At 45.6% G+C, this 20,282-nt stretch overlaps 4 protein-coding genes across 12 annotated transcripts in view; 2 read left to right on the forward strand and 2 right to left on the reverse strand.

Annotated features, from left to right (window-relative positions):
- DLG2 (discs large MAGUK scaffold protein 2) overlaps positions 1 to 3,443 on the reverse strand; it is a 1,061,109-nt gene extending 1,057,666 nt beyond the window's left edge. For all 6 annotated transcript variants that reach the window (XM_087758910.1, XM_087758908.1, XM_087758909.1 and 3 more), the window contains exon 1: positions 3,303 to 3,443. In XM_087758910.1, coding sequence (XP_087615036.1) covers positions 3,303 to 3,321 — 19 coding nt within the window. In that variant the 5' untranslated portion in view covers positions 3,322 to 3,443. The remainder of the gene's footprint in view (positions 1 to 3,302) is intronic.
- Positions 3,444 to 4,805: 1,362 nt separating this feature from the next.
- Positions 4,806 to 5,936, forward strand: LOC148055949 (uncharacterized). The gene is made up of 2 exons (XM_087758931.1): positions 4,806 to 5,326; positions 5,792 to 5,936. Exons 1-2 carry the CDS (start codon positions 4,806 to 4,808, stop codon positions 5,934 to 5,936), a joined length of 666 nt encoding a protein of 221 aa, XP_087615057.1.
- On the forward strand, positions 5,841 to 12,518 carry LOC104017368 (transmembrane protein 126A). The gene is made up of 5 exons (XM_009470393.2): positions 5,841 to 5,979; positions 7,733 to 7,857; positions 10,980 to 11,173; positions 11,742 to 11,856; positions 12,254 to 12,518. The coding sequence occupies exons 2-5, from the start codon at positions 7,742 to 7,744 to the stop codon at positions 12,456 to 12,458; spliced, it is 630 nt and encodes a 209-aa protein (XP_009468668.1). The 5' UTR covers positions 5,841 to 5,979; positions 7,733 to 7,741; the 3' UTR covers positions 12,459 to 12,518.
- On the reverse strand, positions 11,747 to 20,185 carry CREBZF (CREB/ATF bZIP transcription factor). Of its 4 annotated transcripts, XR_015705061.1 has the most exons (4): positions 19,205 to 20,185; positions 18,442 to 18,519; positions 17,000 to 17,070; positions 11,747 to 11,870 (listed from the first exon to the last, which is right to left on the reverse strand). XR_015705061.1 is itself a non-coding variant. In XM_087758930.1 (3 exons), exons 1-2 carry the CDS (start codon positions 20,101 to 20,103, stop codon positions 18,471 to 18,473), a joined length of 948 nt encoding a protein of 315 aa, XP_087615056.1. In that variant the 5' UTR covers positions 20,104 to 20,185; the 3' UTR covers positions 16,021 to 17,070; positions 18,442 to 18,470. The 4 variants fall into 4 exon arrangements, 1 of the variants encoding a protein (XP_087615056.1); XR_015705063.1 differs by lacking the exon at positions 11,747 to 11,870 and having other exon boundaries at positions 16,021 to 17,070; positions 19,122 to 20,185; XM_087758930.1 differs by lacking the exon at positions 11,747 to 11,870 and having other exon boundaries at positions 16,021 to 17,070.
- Between the last annotated feature and the right edge of the window lie 97 nt (positions 20,186 to 20,282).

Below are 20,282 nucleotides of genomic sequence, written 5' to 3' on the forward strand. Positions count from 1 at the left end.
TTACAGATCTAAATATAGTCCCTTACAGTTAACAGAAATCAACTCGGCTAAGTCACTCAGGGAGGGAGGGAGAGAAGACATCTAAAACCACACAAAAACACGACTTCGCTGAGTGACCTGACTTCACTTCTGTATGGTAGTACTATTGTACTTTGAAGCGAAGCTTTCCTCAAGGTCCATCGATTTGTTATGAATAGTTGTATTCAAACATATTGTAGTTTGTTTGTGAAAGTAAAGTCAAAATTAAGCTAAAATAATTTATTTCTCAAATTTGTTCACCCCCATATTGTCTCTAAATGGCACTGTCCAACAAATAATTTTATAACTAAAATCAAATCTCTCATCTGATTTAAAACTGTAAGTGTACTTAAATGAAAGATGAGCAACCAAAAGCCAAAGAGAATAGTCATTTGTTTAATCACGCAGCACTAACGCAATAATCCATACAATGTCTCGCCCCTTATCTAAAGGGAACACATTCAACGCCTGCAGGGTACGCCGTTCTCCCTTTCCAGCCTTGCTGATTTTTTTTTTTTTTTTGCTGAGACTGACAGCAAGCATGCCAACTCTGTGAATATTCTTGGGAATGTGGAGCCTTATTTCCCTCCCGAATGAACCGAGAAAACAAAATCCTTTCACTCCAGCACATTAGGCAAGGGCAATCACATACTGACACAAACATGATCAGAACCAGTAGCAAGCCTTTTCTTCCACATCCGTAAGAAACCAATGCCTCCTCTAAGGTATGTTTCTTACTATTAAGTAAACTATTTTTTTCCAGACTGAAGAGGCCTAGACTTTTAAAAGCAAGATGGCAGACATCGTATCAAGCAGTAAGGTGAAGTGTAAATTAGGTCCAAAGCTATGTGAAATTTTAGACCAGTACTGAATGTGAGAGCTCTTTCAAAGGCAAATGCTCAAAATGCATTCCCTGTTCTTCAGAAAGACCGAGAACCCGCCAATGCCACAGAAAGCAGTGGTTGGCAACAACTTCCAGTGACAAATCTCAGGATATTTTAAAACTTGTTTTTACAGGTTTCTCTGTCTCGAGATTGATTTTAGGAGAATATTTTGATCAAATCCAAAATAGCAACACATAGAGAAGTGCTGAAAGGGAGAGGGATAATCCTGTCCTTAATGCTGCTATTGAAATACAAACTTTTGCACAGCCTAGAAGAGAGTATCCCACTGAGATTTCTGCAGATGGCATAGGTAGGAAAGACAGTAGACATAAACTCCCAAATACATAAGACCATAAAAGGCAAAAATAATCATCAACAGAAATATGAAACCAGTTAGGCACAAAGTGCTGTCAAAATCACAAAGCAAATAAATGGGAAAAAAAAAAAAAACAAAACAGGGCAAAATCTCCTCAATCTCCCTAATATTCATAGGAATATTAGGGATTACTTGTAACAATAGCAGATTTAACTTAAAATGCTAGCATGTTTCAAGTTGCCAGCATGCTTTTAATTACATTTAGAAAGTTAAAGTCTATTGCATGGACTAGATAAGTCATTCAAAATAATCATAAAGTTGCTGATTCACTAACATTTTTAATCCTGCAATTTACATGCTTAAATAAATTTTTAACAATACCCTTTTTAGTACTCAAATACATTCACACTGGCAACTTCAGTACACTGACTGATGTGACAGTTTAAAGTATTTCTAGGAGGATATTTGGGTCTCTTGAGTGTATATTTCAAAATTGTCAAAATACGTAACTCATAAGGCAGAAGAAGAAATTAAAGCCTTGATGTACATTAAGACTGACCCAGACTGTCTTGAAACAAACAGGAAATCCACAGATTTTTAAGGCCAGAAGGGACCACTACGATTGCCAATCTAACTTCTGCACAAAGAAGCCCATAAGATTTCACCCAAAAAATCCCGCAGCAAGTATTTTGAAACTGAATTACAGCTAAACAGCCGGCACAGAAACATCCTTGGTGTCAATCACCTAATTCAGGACTAAGACTTAAAATAGGAAAAGACAGTCTTGATTTTCCTTCTGTAAACAGGTAGCGTACGCACACCTCACCAGTACATCAGCGTGACATGTTTGCAGCACAGCAGGAGGAATTATTAAGGGATGGTGCTCCTCCATAGACGTTCCCATCTTTACTACACATAATTGTAAGTAATTAGATGAATGACAATATGATCCATTAAAATATTTCAGTTTTGCAAATTTGTTTCTACACTGTCATCTGTTAAAATACAATCACAGAATCCCATTTATTGTTTTTTGTACGAAAATAATTCTAGCAATCTGCGTGGTTTTGTCATTATTTACATAGTAAATGTTAACTCGTAACTAATACTGAAGGGTTATTCCTACAAGGGAAAGAATCCATAGTCACATTGACTATATCCCCATTTCTGTTGTGTAACAGTCACTTTTTGCTCTGTCCCCCATGTTTTGGTATCATCAGATCCAGGGATATATCAGATCCAGGGACATCTGGATAGATGAGCCAAACAGAAAAGGGTCACATGCCATTTATTCTATTAGCATGTTCTGAAATTTTAAATCGGTGTCACATTTGCAAGGAACCATAAATAACCTAAGGTCTACAAGTGTTTTCAGAGTAAGAATTTGACCTCATATATTCCCCAGTGCTTGTCTGAACACTGGAAACCACATTTTCCAATGCTGCTTCTATGCTTGCTGTAATCACAAACTTTAGGAGAGACGGGGCAAAACGTAAGACGGGTCCTATTTTCTTAAATGCTGCCATACTACAGTCATAAAGATAGTACTTTTATATTGCATTAAAGCATGGAAAACAAAGTTAGTTAAAATCACATTTAAAAAAAACCCACGTTCAAATCGCCTTCAAAACACAACTCTCATAACTTTTGTTTCAAATTAGCCTTGAAACTTTGTTATTTATTCATGCTGCTACTGATGGCTAATGTTTATCCACCAAACATGTACAGAATAGATAATAGATTAAACCTATGATTTTAAAATTCATTAGCGTTTGTAAGAGAGGCTTCTCACAAAATTAAATGCCAAGCTTTTCTCTTGGTGCGTGTTCAAGATCTCTGATGGCTGATCTTTACAAAATAACTATTTGAGGCCAAATTTGACATGACAAGTCTTAAAACGTGGCACAAAAATACTTTTAAAAATTATTATTCTAAGCGCACAGATTCTTCTCCCATTTTCGGTGCAAAAGAAAACCAATTTCAATCCCCCATTAAAACACTTTTAATTTGAAATTTCAAGTACTAGAAATCAACAACCTAACAAAATGAGGACGCAATATGAGATATGAAGCTTCATAGCCCACCTTTCTTCTTGACTGGCATTCTTCTTCCTACTTCTGAATCTGGTTGCAAGCACTTATTTACAGGTATTAACGATGTACTACTGGAGCACTTTGGGAGGTCAGGAACTGGCTATCTATTGCAAAACACTTTTACAGTTCAGTTAGGAAATGCAGCTTCCGTCTTCATTTCTATCAGTACTTGCTGTTTTCTTGTATTGGACTTCCAATGCTTCCCACAAATAAGAAAAAAAAGGGAAAAAAAAGAAGCTTTTTGATTTTTTTAAGAGATGTTTTCCATTTCTTTAAAATATATTTGAATCTATAAAAATACAAGAGAAAATGTTCCTTGGCAATATAAAACCTTATTATAACTCCTCTTCTGGCAGCAAAGTTTGAAAATTAAAAGATTTTATGTAATACAATTAAGGCACAGTCCATCTCTAGGCAGCTGTCTTAATACTCCACCTGCACATACTCAAAACCATATTATTTGCAGGACAAAAAAGCCCAAATAATCCAAATAAGGAGGAAGACAAAAACAATCCAAAGTGACTCTTCAACTTCTTTCACTTCTTGAATGAATCTTCCTAGCTATGTATTAGGTGACTACACAGCAGACTGAAAAGGTCCCTTTTGCCTCACCAGACAAAAGCCTCCAACCATCACCCTCTTACCCAACAGAAGTCACTGGCCAGTCACTTTCATTTTTATTATCTGCAAGCCACCCAGCCTTACGGTCTCTAATGTCCCTCTGATCCTCCCATGTATTAAAAGAGAGGATTGAAAACGAGGAAAGCAATCCCTTGACCTGGAATTATTAAAGTGACAGTGCTGCTCACGGAGCACTTTGGCAAAGCAGACTGCTTTATACCGGAGTCATTTACTTCATGCCATTTCTTCCCTTGCACAGCAGCCACCTCGTGAAAGAGGAACAAGGAGAGTTAGGAGAAGAGCTTCACAAAAGGTTCATTTTCAGAGATAATGAAGTATTAATGAAATAAAAAGCAAGCCATGAGATCAGTCCGGAGTTTCCCGCTCAGAAGCGCAGCTGGTTGGCTTCAATATGAGCCTCTCCCTCTCTCTCCCTTTTTCTGGAAAAAAACAAAAAGAGAGAAATAGAAACGGGATAGATTTTCCTCATCTAGCTCGTCCAGTATGAAAAAGGTGGACACGCTCCAAACGCGTCCCTTCCCCGCATGAGGAGCTGCGATGCACATGACAGGGCTTTGCTTTGCATCGTCTTCTTGAGGAGATGGAAACTGTGTTTGTGGAGGGGGCGGCTCTGGTTTGCTCGGCAGTGTTCACAGTTGGGATCTGTTTGTCCCCGCTTCCCTCCAGGCAGGGGCTCTCTCCTCCCCGCCCGCTTCTCCCCGTCCAAACGGGGACCGACTGCTGCTTTCTGAAGCGGGACGAGGCAGAGAAAGGCGGGCTTGGCCGGTGGAGGGCTGGGCTGGGGTGCGGGTGAACTGGGGGGGCCGGGCTAGGTGTAAGGAAGAGGACGATTGCCCCCGGGGTGCTGAGGGGATGAGGGAGGGGATGGAGGTGGGGCGAAGCGGGACGCGACGGGGGCTGGATGGGGACGGGACGGGGAGCACAAAGGAGCTGGCGGAGAGGGAAGGGGGCGGCGAGGCGGGAGGGGAGCGGGCGACGCAGGGGCTGAGGGGGGAGCAAGCGGGAAAGGGGCGCGGAGCTGAGGGGAGGGGGCGGCAGGCAGCGCCCGGCGCGGGGTGCCGAGGCCCGGCTGAGGGGAGGGGGTCAGCGGGTTACCCCGAGGACTGGGACTCCCCCCATCGAAGGCTCCTCGCTCCGCTAGGGGGAGTCCCCGCGTCCCGGCCGCCGGCTGCAGGATCCCCGCTCAGCCCCGTCTCCATGGAGGGGCCGCCGCCGCCGCCGCCATCCGCCGCCCCTAGCAACGAGCACCGGGCCCGGCGCTCACCCCCCCGCCGCCCGCCGGCCGGCTCCCAGCCAATCGGAAGCCGCCATGCTGGGCCGGCGGGGAACGCCCAATCAAAGGTGGCTTCTGAAGCCCTGGGTCATGTGAGCGGGTAAGATGGCGGCGCCCACATGGAGGGGGCGTGAGGTGGGAGGAGCCATGTTGTAGGCGGCGGGGCCTGCTCGGCGGGAGCGGCTCGGTGAGGGCGGGAGCGGGAGCGGGGGCAGGAGGGCCGCCGCCGGCGGGGCGGTGTCCGGCGGGCAGCGCTCAAGGTTGTGCAGGTCGGAGCCCGGCCCTGGCGGGAAGGCCGTAAGGGTGAATGCTGTGCCGGGGCGGCGCCGAGGGGGTTAACGGCGGTTGGTAACGGTCGCTAACGGCTGCGAACGGCTTTCGGTGGGGTTTAAAGCCCGCGGAGGGGGGAGCTGCAGCCGTCTGGTGTGAGGGCTTCTGCCCCGAACCGGGCCCCGGGGGGCTTGGGGACCTCCAGCTGCCTTACAGCGGCGTGCAAGGGGACAGGGAGGGTCGCATGTACGTCATGGGTACTTACCGTGACGTAATGTCTGTGGTTTTCCTAAAGACCAGGTTTGGAGACCTTCCTCCTAGACGGGGTCTCAAGGCTGGCACCGGCCCCGCTGGTCCCCGGTGAGGTCCTGCTGCTGGTCTCTGCTTACGCCACTCCTGCATCCTGCCAAGCCCGAATCAAAGCAAGCACAATCCTCTAGTTGGCTGTAGGACACAGGCTTCAAGTTATAAAAGCAACTTAAGGTAAGTATGACTAGCAAAGTAAGTCTGAGAAACTTTCCTCTGGGGCAAAATGTCTCAAAAAAAGCATTTGAATCACTAAATACCAGGTTTAATCAAAAGCTGTTGTAGGTTGACCTCGGCTGGCTGCCAGGTGCCCACCAAGCTGCTCTCTCACTCCCCTTCCATCAACAGGACAGGGGGAGAAGACATGATGAAAAGCTCATGGGTTGAGACAAGGACAGGGAGATCACTCACCACTTACCATTGTGGACAAAACAGACTAGGCTTTGGGGAGACTAATTTGTTGCCAATTAAACAGAGTAGGATAATAAGAAATAAGAACAAATCTAAAACCATCTCCCCGCCACCCGTCCCTTTTCCCAGGCTCAACTTCACTCCTGACTGCTCTACCTCTGCCCCCTGAGTGGCAGGGGGACGGGGAACGGGGGTTGCGGTCAGTTTGTCACACGTTGTCTCTGCTGCTCCTTCCTGCTCAGGGGGAGGACTCCTCACGCTCTTCCCCTGCTCCAGCGTGGGGTCCCTCCCACAGGGTGCAGTCCTTCAGGAACAGACTGCTCCAGCGTGGGTCCCTCATGGGGCCACAGGTCCTGCCAGGAGCCTGCTCCAGCGTGAGCTTCCCATGGAGTCACAGCCTCCTTCGGGCATCCCCCTGCTCCGGCGTGGGGTCCTCCACAGGCTGCAGGTGGATCTCTGCACCACCGTGGACCTCCGTGGGCTGCAGGGGGACAGCCTGCCTCACCATGGTCTTCATCACGGGCTGCAGGGGAATCTCTGCTCTGGCACCTGGAGCACCTCCTCCCCGTCCTTCTTCACTGACCTTGGTGTCTGCAGAGTTGTTCCTCTCACATATTCTCACTCCTCTCTCTGGCTGCTGTTGTGCAGGTTTTTTCCCCTTCTTAAGTATGTCATCCCAGCAGCGCTACCACCATCGCTGATGGGCTCAGCCTTGGCCAGCGGCAGGTCCATCTTGGAGCCGGCTGGCATTGGCTCTGTCGGACATGGGGAAAGCCTCTGGCAGCTTCTCACAGAAGCCACCCCTGCAGCCCCCCTTCTCTGCTACCAAAGCCTTGCCGCACAAACCCAATACAACTTAGGCCTTCTGAGTTGATATGTGTCTCTGACTAAGAGTACCAATTACAGAAAAGCGCTTTAGTTGTGGAATATAAAAGCAGAGTAGATATCTTCATGATTTCTTTAAATCTTTTCAAGGAATGGATTTATTTGGGTTTTTTCCTTACGGTTCTATTTGACAGTTAAGTCAATTTAAACTTGGAGTATTGCCAAAATCCACTGTCCTGTTAGTGTCTTCCTTTGTGCTGCTGGCATTAGGGATCATTGTGTTAGAAGGTGATGCGGCTGGAAAACACAAGTACGCTGCCCGTTGTTCCTCTGAGCGGTTTTCATCTGTGTGTTTCCTGATCCGAGCTGCTGTATGGCCCTAGGGTTGGAGGTGCTCGGGCAGGAGTGTCTGAAGAGGAGACTCTTCATCGCAGCGAGTACTCAAGTTGGCTTAGAGCAACTGTCAAACCACAGCTGTAACGTCGCTAAAGAAAGCAGTTTGTTAGGGTTCATGTAGTCATAAATACCCTAGACTTGTGTAGCTGGATTGTGCCCTTTGCATCTGAAAACTGCCATGAAAAATAGGAAATGCATTTGTGATTGCATCGTGCCAAAAGAGTTTAAAAGTTTATTTGATACGTGCTGTGGCTGTGTAACTTTGATTACGCTTGTTTGTTTGTTCCTTATGATCCAGGACTTCAAGATGACAGGAAGAGAGTTTCTTGAACTAGATTCTCCGCAGCAAAGACTATTTTTGGAAAGACTTAAGCGGATGGAAGTCATACAAAAGACACTCAATGAGCTTCCTAAAGCAGATCAGTAAGTGCTGGTAAAATAAAGGAAGATAAGTGCATCAAACATTTCAAGTCTTTTGGACGCTTTTCTTTTCCCTTACTCTTGTATTGCAAAACTTCCTTACAGTTACAAAAATATTTAATTGTGAAGATGCTTATTATTGTCCAGAACAGAAAACTTGTTTTGTGTTTTTTAAATATGGTTGGTTCACTGTTATCTCTGGTCCTGCTCAGCTGGTTTCTGGCATGTGCTCCCCAGTGCTTAAGGCTCTGGGACAGCTGATCAGCCCTGACTGGCTCTGAGCATTCATACTGTCCTGCGCTAGAGCTAATAAATCTTCTAGGAAACTGAAATGTTGGAGAGCATAAGGCAGATAGTCCTGTGGTTATGCAGGAGTCATCTTGACTCCCGCAGGGCTGGCCTGGGGCCAGAACTGAGTGAGCATCAACCTGCTGCCTCCTGCATTTCATTCTGCGCTGCTCTCCGTTTCAGGAAGGCGAGACTGAGGTATCCAGGTGGTGGTGGTGGACGAGTCAGCCGGCGTCATGCAGGCTCGCCAGCAGGGCTCTGTGCAGCACAAAAACAGCTAAATGCCTTCTGGGCCTCACAACCAACCTTTTTGTGTTTTGTGATACTGCATTTCACTGCAAAACATTGCTGAGCCTGAGCTGGTTCTGTAAGGAGCTGTTTGCACATGTGTATCATCTTGGGTAAATTCTGTATAAATAAGAGGAATTGGGAAGCTTCTCTTTTTTTTTTTTTAATAGAACTAAATTGCTGCCTAAACAAACTGCTGGCAGTAACACAAGGCCCTCCCACACAGGAGAGGAAGACCACCAAGGCTTTATTCCTCCCATTACAGTCAGTGGGGCAGCTTTGTGTAGGGTAGCAGATTCAACTTATAACCCTTCTCCTTCCCCAGAAGAGCTGGGGAGCTAAGAGGGAGGCAGGTACCTCAGTGCTGATGTGGTAACGTCTTGATTGATAGAAACTGTGGTACTTGGGGACTGCTGGGCCTTGGAAAGAAATAGCTGCCAGGGGTGCGTGCCTTCGTTTGAAACTGCCCTGGCAGGACTTAAAGTTTGTATGTCCAGAGGGGAGGTCAGTGATGGCTGGAAGGGAAGAGGAAGCATGCTGCAGGCAGACTGACAGAGTTCCTGTTCACCAAAGCTCTTAACACTAGGAAGCTAGTACTTAAAAAACCCAAACAAAACAAACAAAAAAGAAAAAAAAAAACCAAACCCAAAACCCTTCCACCCTCCCTTTCTTTCCTTTTGTGCAGTGTAGCAGTTCTGCACATCAGTAAGCCCGAGCAGGTTCTGCTGGTCCTGGGTACATTCATTTGCTCTATTTTGGATTCTTAAATATGCTGCTAAATTTTAATCTCTGTCCTCCACATTTCTGTATATGCACGCACGCGTTTCACTGCCTATGATGGTAAATGTACCAACAGAATGAAAGAGCTGGTTTGCAGCAACTGTGCTCTGGGGACAGTCCGTGAATGACATCCGGTATTGGGAGAACGGTGATTTGAAAAGCAAATTTCTTTTTAAAACAAAAAAATACCCAAAACACAAAAAAAAGAAACATACCTCTCTTGCCCTTATTTAGGAGCTATCTGACCAGTAAAGTTCTTTTGCTACGTAGTGTTAGAATTGAATTGCTAGTAGCTTATTTTCATGTTTGAAAATCTGGTGTGTACCAAGAATGAAAGTATTTTCTTACTCAAAATGAGAAATAGTTGCTGTCATTGATGTCACATGTTTTTAATGTTCTAGGTTTTGCAAGATTAGCACCTACATCTCTGAAGTCTTTTTTTTGTATGATTTGTCAGTGCTTAGTGTTACTCTAAGCATTAAAATGTAGAAAAATTTTAAGTAGGTAGATATTTAAAAATCATGTGTTTTAATTGCTAAATGGTTTAGAGATCGTCAGACTTGATAATTTTGCAAATAAATACGACATTTGGCCTAGCATAAATTTTGTGACCGGTTAAGCATTTTATTTTCTTTGGGGCTATAGCGATAAATCCAATTATGACGCATTTTAAAAATACACTTTTAACATAATAATATTGGTGCAGCCTCAGAATCGGAGTGGCTCCCAGTTAATTGCTTTGCCTGGCAATAGTTGTCATTCTGGGAATTTTAGATTTGTGGAAACCTAAAGCAAAGAGTTGTTTCCGCTGATCAGCTGACCGTGCCAGGTATAATGCTAAGGTAATGCACGGCTTCCTTCTGCGAGTCAAATGAAATAAATCACACGCTGCTCGCCAGGCTTGTAAAATTGGCAGGCTTTCCCGTTCCCTCTCTTGTGTTACCTGCTGTGATGGAACGTACTCAAATGGGAACTGTTTGTCAAGATATTAAATGCTGACTGTCTCTGCCCGGACTTTGTTCTATTCTGCCTTCACCATATTACAGATTGCAACAGGAGCAGCTGCTCTAAACCGTATGTTAAAAACATGGCAGATAACAGAATCCAGTCCCTCTGTTATCCAGGGAAAAATAAAGCTCCAGTTCCGTAAGCCAGTAGGTAACCTTCAACTAGCGTAACCTCCTTGCAAGGTAGGACCTTAAATTCACATGTTCCATGCAGACAAGGAAGGCTTACAGCCCTTCAGCCTACAGAATCGCTGCAAAAGATCCGCCAGCAGCCGCTGAGATCGTTACTGCAAGATCTCAGGTGCCAGAGTTGTCCCACCCGATCTGTTCTGTAAGCTCCTGTGTTGAAACTAAGTCTATGCTTTTGGGTAAGCAGGCTGGAAACAAGGCTGATTGCAGGTGCTAGCTGTGATTATATATATATTTTTTTTAATTTCTTTTGAGAAAACATTCTCCTTAGAAACATGCCGATTAGGAGAGCAAATTTTACGAACTTTCCGTTAGCCATAATAAAAAAAAAAATTGCAGAAAAGGCTTCTCGGCCTTTCTGTCACTTCATTCCTGAGGTGTGTGTACCTCAGGCGTGTAGCGAAGGATGCTGTACTGGTTGCTTTTGAAAGTGGTTACTCTCCATTTTGCACCAGCAAGAGATTTACGTCTCTTATCTCTTATTGTAGGATATGCAGAAGTCAACTGTAGCACTGAGTAAACCAAACTTTTTTACAGTTCTCAGTTGCTGAAGTGACTTTCCTTCTTTTGCAGGAACCTTTCTAATCATGGATCATACTTCCTTGCAGCAAACTCAAGCTTATGCGGCTTAGCGGCAAATAACTTCTTCAGGAACATCCTGCACGTCCGAAGGGCTTCCTTCGTGACTGCTTTGCCAATGGCTGTTATTCCGTTTCTTTCAACAGCAGCTGTTTATGAAGTTTTTGTGCGTGAGCCTTTATTTTCAGGTAAAAACCTCATTATTCCTTGTTTTCGAAAAGGCTTTGCTTTCTGTGCACAATGTAACGCTAGGGGAGCTTTTCCTCTCTGCAGAACAGTGGTCTTGAGCTGTTGTGGTCTTGAAATACCTGAGTTTGTAAAGCAGGGTTTGACAAACAGATTATCTAATGCACTGGGCAGCAGTGAGTTCCTGAGGTTGAGTGGGAAAGGAGATACGTATGTTTATTTATATATGTTTATAAAAAAAATTTCTGTTACACATCACTGATTTTTAGCATTTTTCACTCAAAGTCGTGTAAAAGTGACTGCAACAAAGCAGTTTGGTTTCCCCCATCTGTATGATTTCATTTAAGGTCAACTTTAGAGTGAATAAATCCTTCAGGGGTTGGAATGAGAGTGATTTTTTTTTTTTTTTTTTTTTGCAAAAGGAAGAGTCCTTCTTTCAAACTTTGTTGCATACCTGTAGAGCTTGGCCATTTCTGTCAAGCGCCCGTTTCCGCGTTGTTGCGCGCAGCCTATACATGGATGTGGTGGAGCGATGCGGGTATTGACGGTGAAATACTGTTTGTCATGCAGGTGAGCTCAACTGCGAGGTCTGCGCTGTGGTCAGAGGAGGGCTGATAGGGGCTGTTGTGGGTGGTCTCTATCCCGTTCTCCTGGCTCTCCCCGTGAACGCGAGCCTCGCAGCCAGGTACGTTTATTAACCTGCAATGAGTGACATGTAGTTGTTGGTCAAATCTTCAGTTCTCAGTTTAAGTTCTGTGGATTTTTAGTCTATGCACACCTATCTACTTGTAGGCTTTTAGTACGTGGAAGGGGATTTACTTTAAGGTGATCTAATTACAAGGCAATGTTAGTAAGAGCTGCAGCAAGCCTCCAAAGTGAAACAAGATCTGCGAACTGAGAGGCTTTAAGCGCTTGTCTTTAGCTGGAACCTTACAAGCTGCCCACTGTGTGCCTGGGTATGGGAAATTGCGGCTGCCGTCCTGCCAAATATTTTTAATGACTTTAACGTTAAATCTTGATGCTTAAATTGCATGGAGAGGAAAAAAAAAAAGTAAGTTTCTACCACTGTTTATGTTGTTTAGGTATGCTTCATCGCCCTTGCCAGGGAAAGAAAATCTATTACGCTTCTGGCTCACAACTGCTCAGCCTGTCTTTAGAAAGATGAGTTTGGGTATACTTATCCAGGTTCTAACTGGATTATATCTTGCCACTAAACACCACGGAATATATGTCAAAATACTGCAGCAGATGAACGCTCGCAGGGACCCTGAAGAGTTACAAGCATGAAGTTAAGCAACTTCTCAATTGCCTTGGATAAGCAACCATAATAAAGAAAGAAAGAAGTTGTTGCTTGCTGTCTTTTTTAATAGAAAAACGAAGTTAAGGCTCTGCACCGGCGTTCTTTTCAGTTCTGAACTTAAATGCAAGTTAAGTTTTTCATTATGTCCAGCTTAGTGTATGCACCTGAATAACAGCTTTATAAGGACAGGTGGTTTTTCTTTGGAAATGGGGGGGAAAAAAGCATTTCTATTGCCTGCTTAGTGTTTGGCTCTAAGGTGATGCTACATCTTTTAGAAGCTGTATAAATTAGTATGATTGAAAAAGGAGTTTTTTCCTTCAGAATGCAAACGACAGTGATTTAAAAGAAGGTGGGGTGACACCAAGGTGAGGTTTTTCTAGAGATTCCTTGAAATCTGAGTATTTTTCTCCCTGAACTTTCCTCCATTCTGCTAGCACAGAATTTCTGTCTCAAGATTACCCCGTTTAGGCTGTTACAAGGGTCCCTCTATGCCCTGTCGAGAACACTTACCACGGAACAGTCAGGAGTGATGCTCATGTCAGACTTCCTGGCATACATACCTATATCTATATCTCTCTCCCAAGTGACCAAAAAAAAGCCTAGGCAGAACAAACCTGGTCCTTGCAACCAGTTTGCCTCGAAATTTGTCTTTTCCTGAAGCAAGGAACGGTGTTGGGAGGCCTCAAATGCCTGGTGCTCTTACTGTGGGACCTCGGCTACCTCTGGTTTTAGGATCAGCGGTCCAGAGTCATTCACTTCCGCGCCAGGCTTGTCTTCGCGTTGGCGACTCTATGTTCTAGAGCAATATACATTGCTAATTTTCCTACTGCATGAGGTATCTTTAGCGTATTCTGCAGTTTGAGAACTAAATCAGGATTTTTTTTCTACAGAAGCAATCATCTCAATCAGATGCGTGGTCTTAACTGTCCAACCTGTACGATTACTGGTCAGCAGTCATGCACGCTTCAGTAAAATTCCAGCATCCCCAGAGATGCACATGGAAATACTTACTAATGAGAATTAAGAATTCAGCATGGAGACCTTTAATTGAATTGGTTTAAAATTTATGCTCTAGCACTGCTGAAAAATGTATTAAAGGAGTTTCATCACGTTTATCTACTTTTTCCTAACAGATTTGTTGCTACGGCAGGAAAATCACGTGCTCTATTTCTCTATGACCAGGAGTAGCGGCCTGATTCGTGCAGGGAAGCAGCAAAGACAGGCTACCTCTGCAACAGTTCTTATGTAAAGTTAGCTTAGAATCATAGGTTAAGGTTGGAAAAGACCCTTAAGGTCATCGAGTCCAACCGTTAACCCAGCACTGCCAAGCCCACCACTAAACCATGTCCTCGAGCACCACGTCTACCCGTCTTTTAAATACCTCCAGGGATGGGGACTCAGCCCCTTCCCTGGGCAGCCTGTGCCAGTGCCTGACTGCCCTTTCGGTGAAGAAATTTTTCCTAATATCCAACCTAAACCTGCCCTGGCGCAGCCTGAGGCCGTTCCCTCTTGTTCTATCGCTTGTTACTTGGCAGAAGAGACTGACCCCCACCTTGCTACAGCCTCCTTTCAGGGAGTTGTAGAGAGCGATGAGGTCTCCCCTGTGCCTCCTCCAGACTAAACAACCCCAGCTCCCTCAGCCGCTCCTCATAAGACTTGTGCTCCAGACCCTTCACCAGCCTCGCTGCCCTGCTCTGGCCACGCTCCAGGTTAGAACAGGTTTTGGTTGGATCCTTTCTCCTGTCGTTTTAGTAGAAACCAGCCGGTCGCAGACTACGAAAAGCAACAGCTTTTACCGCATTGTTAGAAGAATGCGTGTCTCTAACACATAACCTGCATCGATGGACTTCTGACTACTCCGAGTCTGAGCTACTGCCAAAGGAATGCCGAGGGACTGGCTATAGATAAGAATCAACAGAAATACTGAAAAAGCACTAATTTTTGTCTTATCTTCTACGTGCACCGTTTTTTGAGGGCGAATCTCAACGTTGCAGTTTATTCCGTGCCCTCCTCTCCCCTCTACCGCCCAAGTCCAGCTCCCGGCATCCTCCTGCTAATGAGCAAAGGCAGAATTGTTTCTCCAAATCTGCGTATCCCACTTAAAGTGGGGGAAAACCGTAGAATCGGCTCCTGTCAATGTACAGTTTGGCACAGGGTGTTTCTGTAAACACAGAGCCCATTTGAAAAACGCCCATAGCTCCTATATCCCCGAGACGTTTACAGCCTAACGAACAGCAAATACAACCCTATAAACTGAGTATTGTTGATTCTAGCAGAAAACCTCTTCAACTACAAGCTCTGGAGAACTGAAGTTTTTAAAAAGCAGTACATTTACAAAAGGCCTTTGTGATTTGCAAAAGATCTGTGTGTTTCACAGGGAAAACCGATTACAGTTTTGACAAGCGGCATGAGAAATCGGATAATCTCAAAGTGCCAAGAGATGCCAAGTGCTGGAATACGGCTCCCTACGTTTACTTTAATACCGTCTCTCCAGGCAGCTAGGGATTGCAGAAACACCCGTTTATTTTTTTCCTCCCGGACGCTGCTAAGCTCTTCAGAGGAAGGAGAAAAGTTAATTGAGAACACTACTGAGAGTCACAGCACCGGAATCAAACTGTGAAGGACTAACAGAGAACTGGGGATGAAATTGGTTCTTATTTAGATGCTAACTAGTCTTCAAGCGACTGTGGGGTGGAGAAATGCTGGAAAATGAAGGTAGCATAGCCACGCAGTTTAACACTGATGGCACTTGGTTCAGTGGTACGTACAGGTTAACAAACACACATTTCAATGCTGAACAGGGTATTTTCTACAACCGGAGGCCAAAGAGGGAGAGCGTGCCAGTATGGGATTGAATCGTTAAGCAATTTTTTTGGAAATGTTCCTTTTTATCAAGCTGCAGACTACTTTCACTAGAAGGCCCGGATGCTAGAAAGCCAGCACGCTCTTTTAAACTGCTCTCTGCAAATACGGCGTTGAAGATGAAGAGAAATCGAAGACCATGGTGCATGGCTCACTCCGGAGCTCTGTCCTTTCAGCACCCTCAAACCTTTCATTACACTCATTCCAGTGTCTAGCGTGGAAATAACAATCTGATGAAAGATGAAGGTTTAGCAGCGTTGTTATTAACTAGTCGCCAAACCTAAGAGCCTAAAAATGGGGCAGAAAGGAGGAAGATGCCAGCAGACCACGGAAGCGTTTATGTAAGTATACTACTCCTCCGTGGTTTATTGATCAGACACAGCCACGTGAATAAAATATTAAGAAAGAAAAACAACTGTAAATTACAAGGAGTGGTGATTCTCAGAAGTACAACTCTATCTTTAGTTTGGGGAATCAAGCCTTCGTTTTGTCCTCACCACAAACTCAACTGGGAGGACAGATGAGTAGCAACATTTCTCCAGGATACCCTGCTCCATTTTATCTTGTTTTCCAACAGATGACCCACACAGCATTTTCCCTTCTGTTCTCCCAGGTTGGGTGATGAACCGCTCAATAATAAGGCATTAATGAGAAGAAAAAGATGAAAAAACATTTGAGCCCATAAACTGAAAGATCAACAAGTCTGATTTTATTATGATATTGTATTCTTATCTGGATGGCACATAATTACAAAGAAACATTTACAGTATATTTTCAAGTATTAAGTTATGTCATTTCAAGGCTTCCACTTCAAAAAGCTACATTAATAATACACCATACAGATAGTACAGTCGGTTAGAATGTCAAATCACTTCCTCCCCTCTATTTGGTTTAAATATGGTTCAGTAGGCACTAGAAATGCCTGCAGCCACTTACTTTCTCGGGACTTGACCTTGTTCTTGTACCGGTATACATCATTTTGCATGTCAGAAAATCAGCTACTCTCAGACACAGCTCACAGGGAGTTTCATGACTAGAGTGATGTGCAGGTTCACAACAGAGACCAGAACTAAGTCCCTGACCTCTACCGTCTAGCAGTGATGTAAAAAGAAAGAATGCATATTTAAGTTAACTTAAAAACCACTTCTACACTGAAGTAACTGTAAAAATGCCATTGTAACATCCCATACTTGCTACATTAGTGTTTCTCTTTTCATCAAGCATGTTAAACTTCAAAATAAAGCGTGTTCATGAAGTCTGAGCTAGGCGGATTGAGCCTAGGTTGAACCTAACTCAATTATTTCCATTTTGCGTATCAGTCAGTACGGGTCTTGATGGTTAACTCTGATTCCTGTGGCACTGGTATAACCCATCAATTACGGTAGGGTTACACAGTTTAAGACTGAAACTTGGAACAGTCCTGTTGATGCCACCACAGAGGTGTAAGGTAACGCATATCCCACTAAGTCTCTTTTGTGCTGGCAATATGCCCTGAACAGATGGAATTCTGCATACACTGGAGTAAAACCTGTTTGATAGGATATTGTCTTTTAAAAAACCATCTTGGATGACAGTAAATGATCCCAGCATTCCACCTTTTTTTTTTTTTTTTTAACCAAAGACAGCAAAAGCCCTGTTACCTCTTTATTCTCATTTCTTATACTACCTTTTAAAATAAAGCAGGAAATGTGGCCAGCAGCTGGTCCCGTCTCTTCTGCCCCAACACAGCTGAATCCACTTTAGCATAAAGAAAAACAAGGATGCTAAATACACATATACTTTATCACACAGTGATGTTTCACAAAGAAAAATCAAACTCCTTTTATATTGACGAACACTTGACAGGGTCTAGCACCAATAAAGCAAATGACTGGAAGAAAACGCTTTCACCTGCTCCTTAGCCTTAAACACAAAATTTAAGGCTTTAAGAAACAAGACTTCAGAAACACCAAATAGAATCTTTTTTTTTTTAAAGAAGTTAATAAATGAAACTGTTTTAGCGAAGTCCATTCTTTGTGAAACCTCACTTTACATATTATCATTTTCACAATCCTTCTTCCCCCAACTGACATACATATAAACAACCTAAATGTTATAATACAACTGAAAAAACAACCCACTCATCTTTTGTGATAGGGAGAAACACTGACTAGTACAAGAAAACACACGCTATTGTTTGTCAAACTATTTTTCCTCCTATCTCAGTTAATTATGGAGCACTTTTCAAATCATTAGCCTCAAGATACATATTTGCTCATCTCCAAACTGTGCTTAATCATATAAAGTTATAGATTTCTGGATACTGTAAGAGGCTAAATTAAAAACTCTACAGTAAAATTAAGCACATGCATATACATGCAATATCTTTAAAATTTAAAGCGACTTTGAAGTAACACAGGAATTTCCGTGTGCATGGGCACAGAGATTTACTTATGGGAAGCTAAAGTAACGAGTTACTTCGATGCACTGCATTCTTCAAACCGCAATTCTCGTTAGAGGTCCATGCAAAAAAGTGACTCCTTTACGTTAGGATTCCACTGTACAGATATAGCCAGTGTTCAGGTTCTGTTTAATCGGGCAGAACTCTGCATCATGAATTAGAGCAAGCTAGAGAAGGATTTTTTAAAGATACCGTGCATCCCTAACACTAGACAGTATTTTAAACCAACAGGTCACAAATTCTTTTTTTTTTTTTTTTTTCCATTTAAAAAGCAATTTACTTACACTTTTGGGACAGTCCCCTATGATAAAAGGCTGTAAATGTCACATCCCCCTTATTAGCGTATTTCCCCTTTTCAGCTCATCAGATACTTAGTTTAATAGAAAATTCCTACTGCAAATGGCATAAGCATTTATTTTTTAATTCAAAATGCAGCTCCTGTATTGGCTACTATGTGCACGTTCATTTAAAAAAGGAAAAGAGGAAAACAGCTAATTAGAATGATGTGACTGTAATGTTCACTATTAGTTATCATCCAGAGCTAGAAACATTTTGGCAGAGTAGGCCAAGGACCAGAGCAATCATTTCCTGAACCAGTCGCTACAAGAGACTGGCATAAGCAAAGCAAGCTGTCTGATACCGCATTATGGGAATATATTGATCCTTACCAGGTTGCGAGGTGGGAAACGACTGTTCTTTAACCCCTACACAACGGAGCCTGGCAGGGCAAGCACCTAAAAGAGAAACTGTCAGAGAGGTTTTAATAGTAATGTATAACTGAGATGCAGTACAATTTTATATGCATGCTTTCTTTTGCTGATCATTACTATTTTCTTAAGTCTGTCCAGTGACGATGTCTTAATGAAGTTTTTGGTTTGGTTTTCTAAGCAAGCATTTTCGGCTCCTCAGGATAAGCAGGCTAGACATTATCTGACTCAAGACCGGGTAGTCAGCGTTATCTTTACTGGCAACTGCGAAGCGGAACCGAGCACACCTTCATGCGTCAGGTCGGCATGATCTTTTCACCCAAGTGCTGCAAACGGGCTCTGGCGGCACCTCTGCGTGTATATGCGCGTGTCAGTTTGCACGATAATTATCGCACTGCTGTACGCAGCTTTGCACGACTCTCACGCCAAACAGGCTCAGACCACTACCGTCCACACGCCAGATTTACGCGACCTCTGACCAAGGCCACCATCTGGCTCCCAACGTGCCGTTCAAGAGAGATTGATTTTTTTTTTTTTTTTTTTTTTTGTGTTAGCCCGGCCACTTAAGTGCCAGGTTCCCCTCCTCTGCATCTCCCCCAATACCACCCCATCACCACTGTATTTATTCTTTTCCTCCGCACCATCGCCTGCTTCCTCCGCCACGACGCGAGGCCCCTTAGGGGCGAGAACCCCACGAGTACTTGCAGCAGGTACTTGACCCTACATTTTGAAGGAGGCCGCCGCTCGCCGAGCACAGATGGAGCAGAACTCCACCGACACCTGATCCCGGTCCACGTGGAGGCAGATCCCGCCGGGGGCCGCCCACTCCTCCTCCAGGCTGGGAGGCCGGGAGCTGGGCAGGGCGTAGTCGTGGTCGCTGCTCTCGCCGGCAGGCTGGAGGTGCTGGTGATGGCGGCGGGGGCTGCCCGTGTCCCTGAAGAGGCTGGTGCCGAGCTGCAGCCCGCCGGCTCGGATCCCGGCCAAGCGGCTCAGGAGCTGCCCCAGGGCGCTCTGGTTAGCCAGCACGGCCCGCAGGTAGCTGCTCTCCCGCTCCAGCTCTCGCAGGCGGCGGCTCAGGCCGCGGTTGCGGTCCCGCAGCTGCCGGTTCTCAGCAGCCAGGCCCTGGAGGCGGCTCTCCAGCCCCAGCACGTACTGCTTCTTCTTCAGCCGGTTCAGCCGCGCCGCCGCCGCCGCCTTCAGCCGGCTCCCAGCCCCGCCGTTCCTCCGCCCGGGCGCCGCCGGCCCCGGGCCCTGGCCCGGCGCGGGCAGCGGCTCCGGTTCCCCACAGAAGCAGCCGCTCAGCTCCGCGTCCAGGTCCCAGTCCGGCCGGGCCGCCTCCAGCAGGTCTCCCAGCTCCAGCCCCGGGAACCAGTCCTCTTGCTCCCACACCTCCAGCGGGCCACCGGGCGCCTCCGCTTCCTTCTCCTGCCGCCGCGGCTCCAAGGCGCCCGCCTCCCGCCGCGGCGGCTGCTGTTGTTTGGGCCGCGCGGGGCCCGGATCCCCTTCCCCGCCGCCATCCCGCCCTCTCGGGGCCTGCCCCGCGCCGGCGAGCGGCCAGACGGCGCCCGAGGGGCTCGATCCGCCGGAGGAGGCCGCCAGCAGCTGGGTGAGGCTGTGGCGCATGGCGGCGGCGGGCGAGGGGCCCGGCGGGACGGGAGGGAGCCTGAGGAGAGCGGCGGGAGGCTGCGGCCCGGCGCTCCCGCCGCGGTGCCTGCCGGGAAGCGGGAGGCCGAGCGGGGCGGGCGGGAGGGGAGGGGGCGCCTCGACACTGCGCCCGCGCGCGGGAAAGCGGCGGCGGCGGC

This window comes from Nipponia nippon, unplaced genomic scaffold (genome assembly GCF_047370975.1).
Source record: "Nipponia nippon isolate SJK-2023a ecotype South Korea unplaced genomic scaffold, ASM4737097v1 scaffold_2, whole genome shotgun sequence".
NCBI lineage: Eukaryota > Metazoa > Chordata > Aves > Pelecaniformes > Threskiornithidae > Nipponia > Nipponia nippon.

Excerpts from the sequence above, each read along its gene's own strand:
- LOC148055949 (XM_087758931.1), top strand. The coding sequence starts at position 4,806 with ATGAGGGAGGGGATGGAGGTGGGGCGAAGCGGGACGCGACGGGGGCTG. Across the intron at positions 5,327-5,791 it reads GCCCTGGGTCATGTGAGCGG|ACCAGGTTTGGAGACCTTCC; the intron begins GTAAGATGGCGG and ends GTTTTCCTAAAG.
- LOC104017368 (XM_009470393.2), top strand. The coding sequence starts at position 7,742 with ATGACAGGAAGAGAGTTTCTTGAACTAGATTCTCCGCAGCAAAGACTA. Across the intron at positions 11,174-11,741 it reads GCGTGAGCCTTTATTTTCAG|GTGAGCTCAACTGCGAGGTC; the intron begins GTAAAAACCTCA and ends TTTGTCATGCAG. Across the intron at positions 11,857-12,253 it reads AACGCGAGCCTCGCAGCCAG|GTATGCTTCATCGCCCTTGC; the intron begins GTACGTTTATTA and ends TATGTTGTTTAG.
- CREBZF (XM_087758930.1), bottom strand. The coding sequence starts at position 20,103 with ATGCGCCACAGCCTCACCCAGCTGCTGGCGGCCTCCTCCGGCGGATCG. Across the intron at positions 18,520-19,204 it reads GCGGCGGCCTCCTTCAAAAT|TTTCTCTTTTAGGTGCTTGC; the intron begins GTAGGGTCAAGT and ends CCTCTCTGACAG.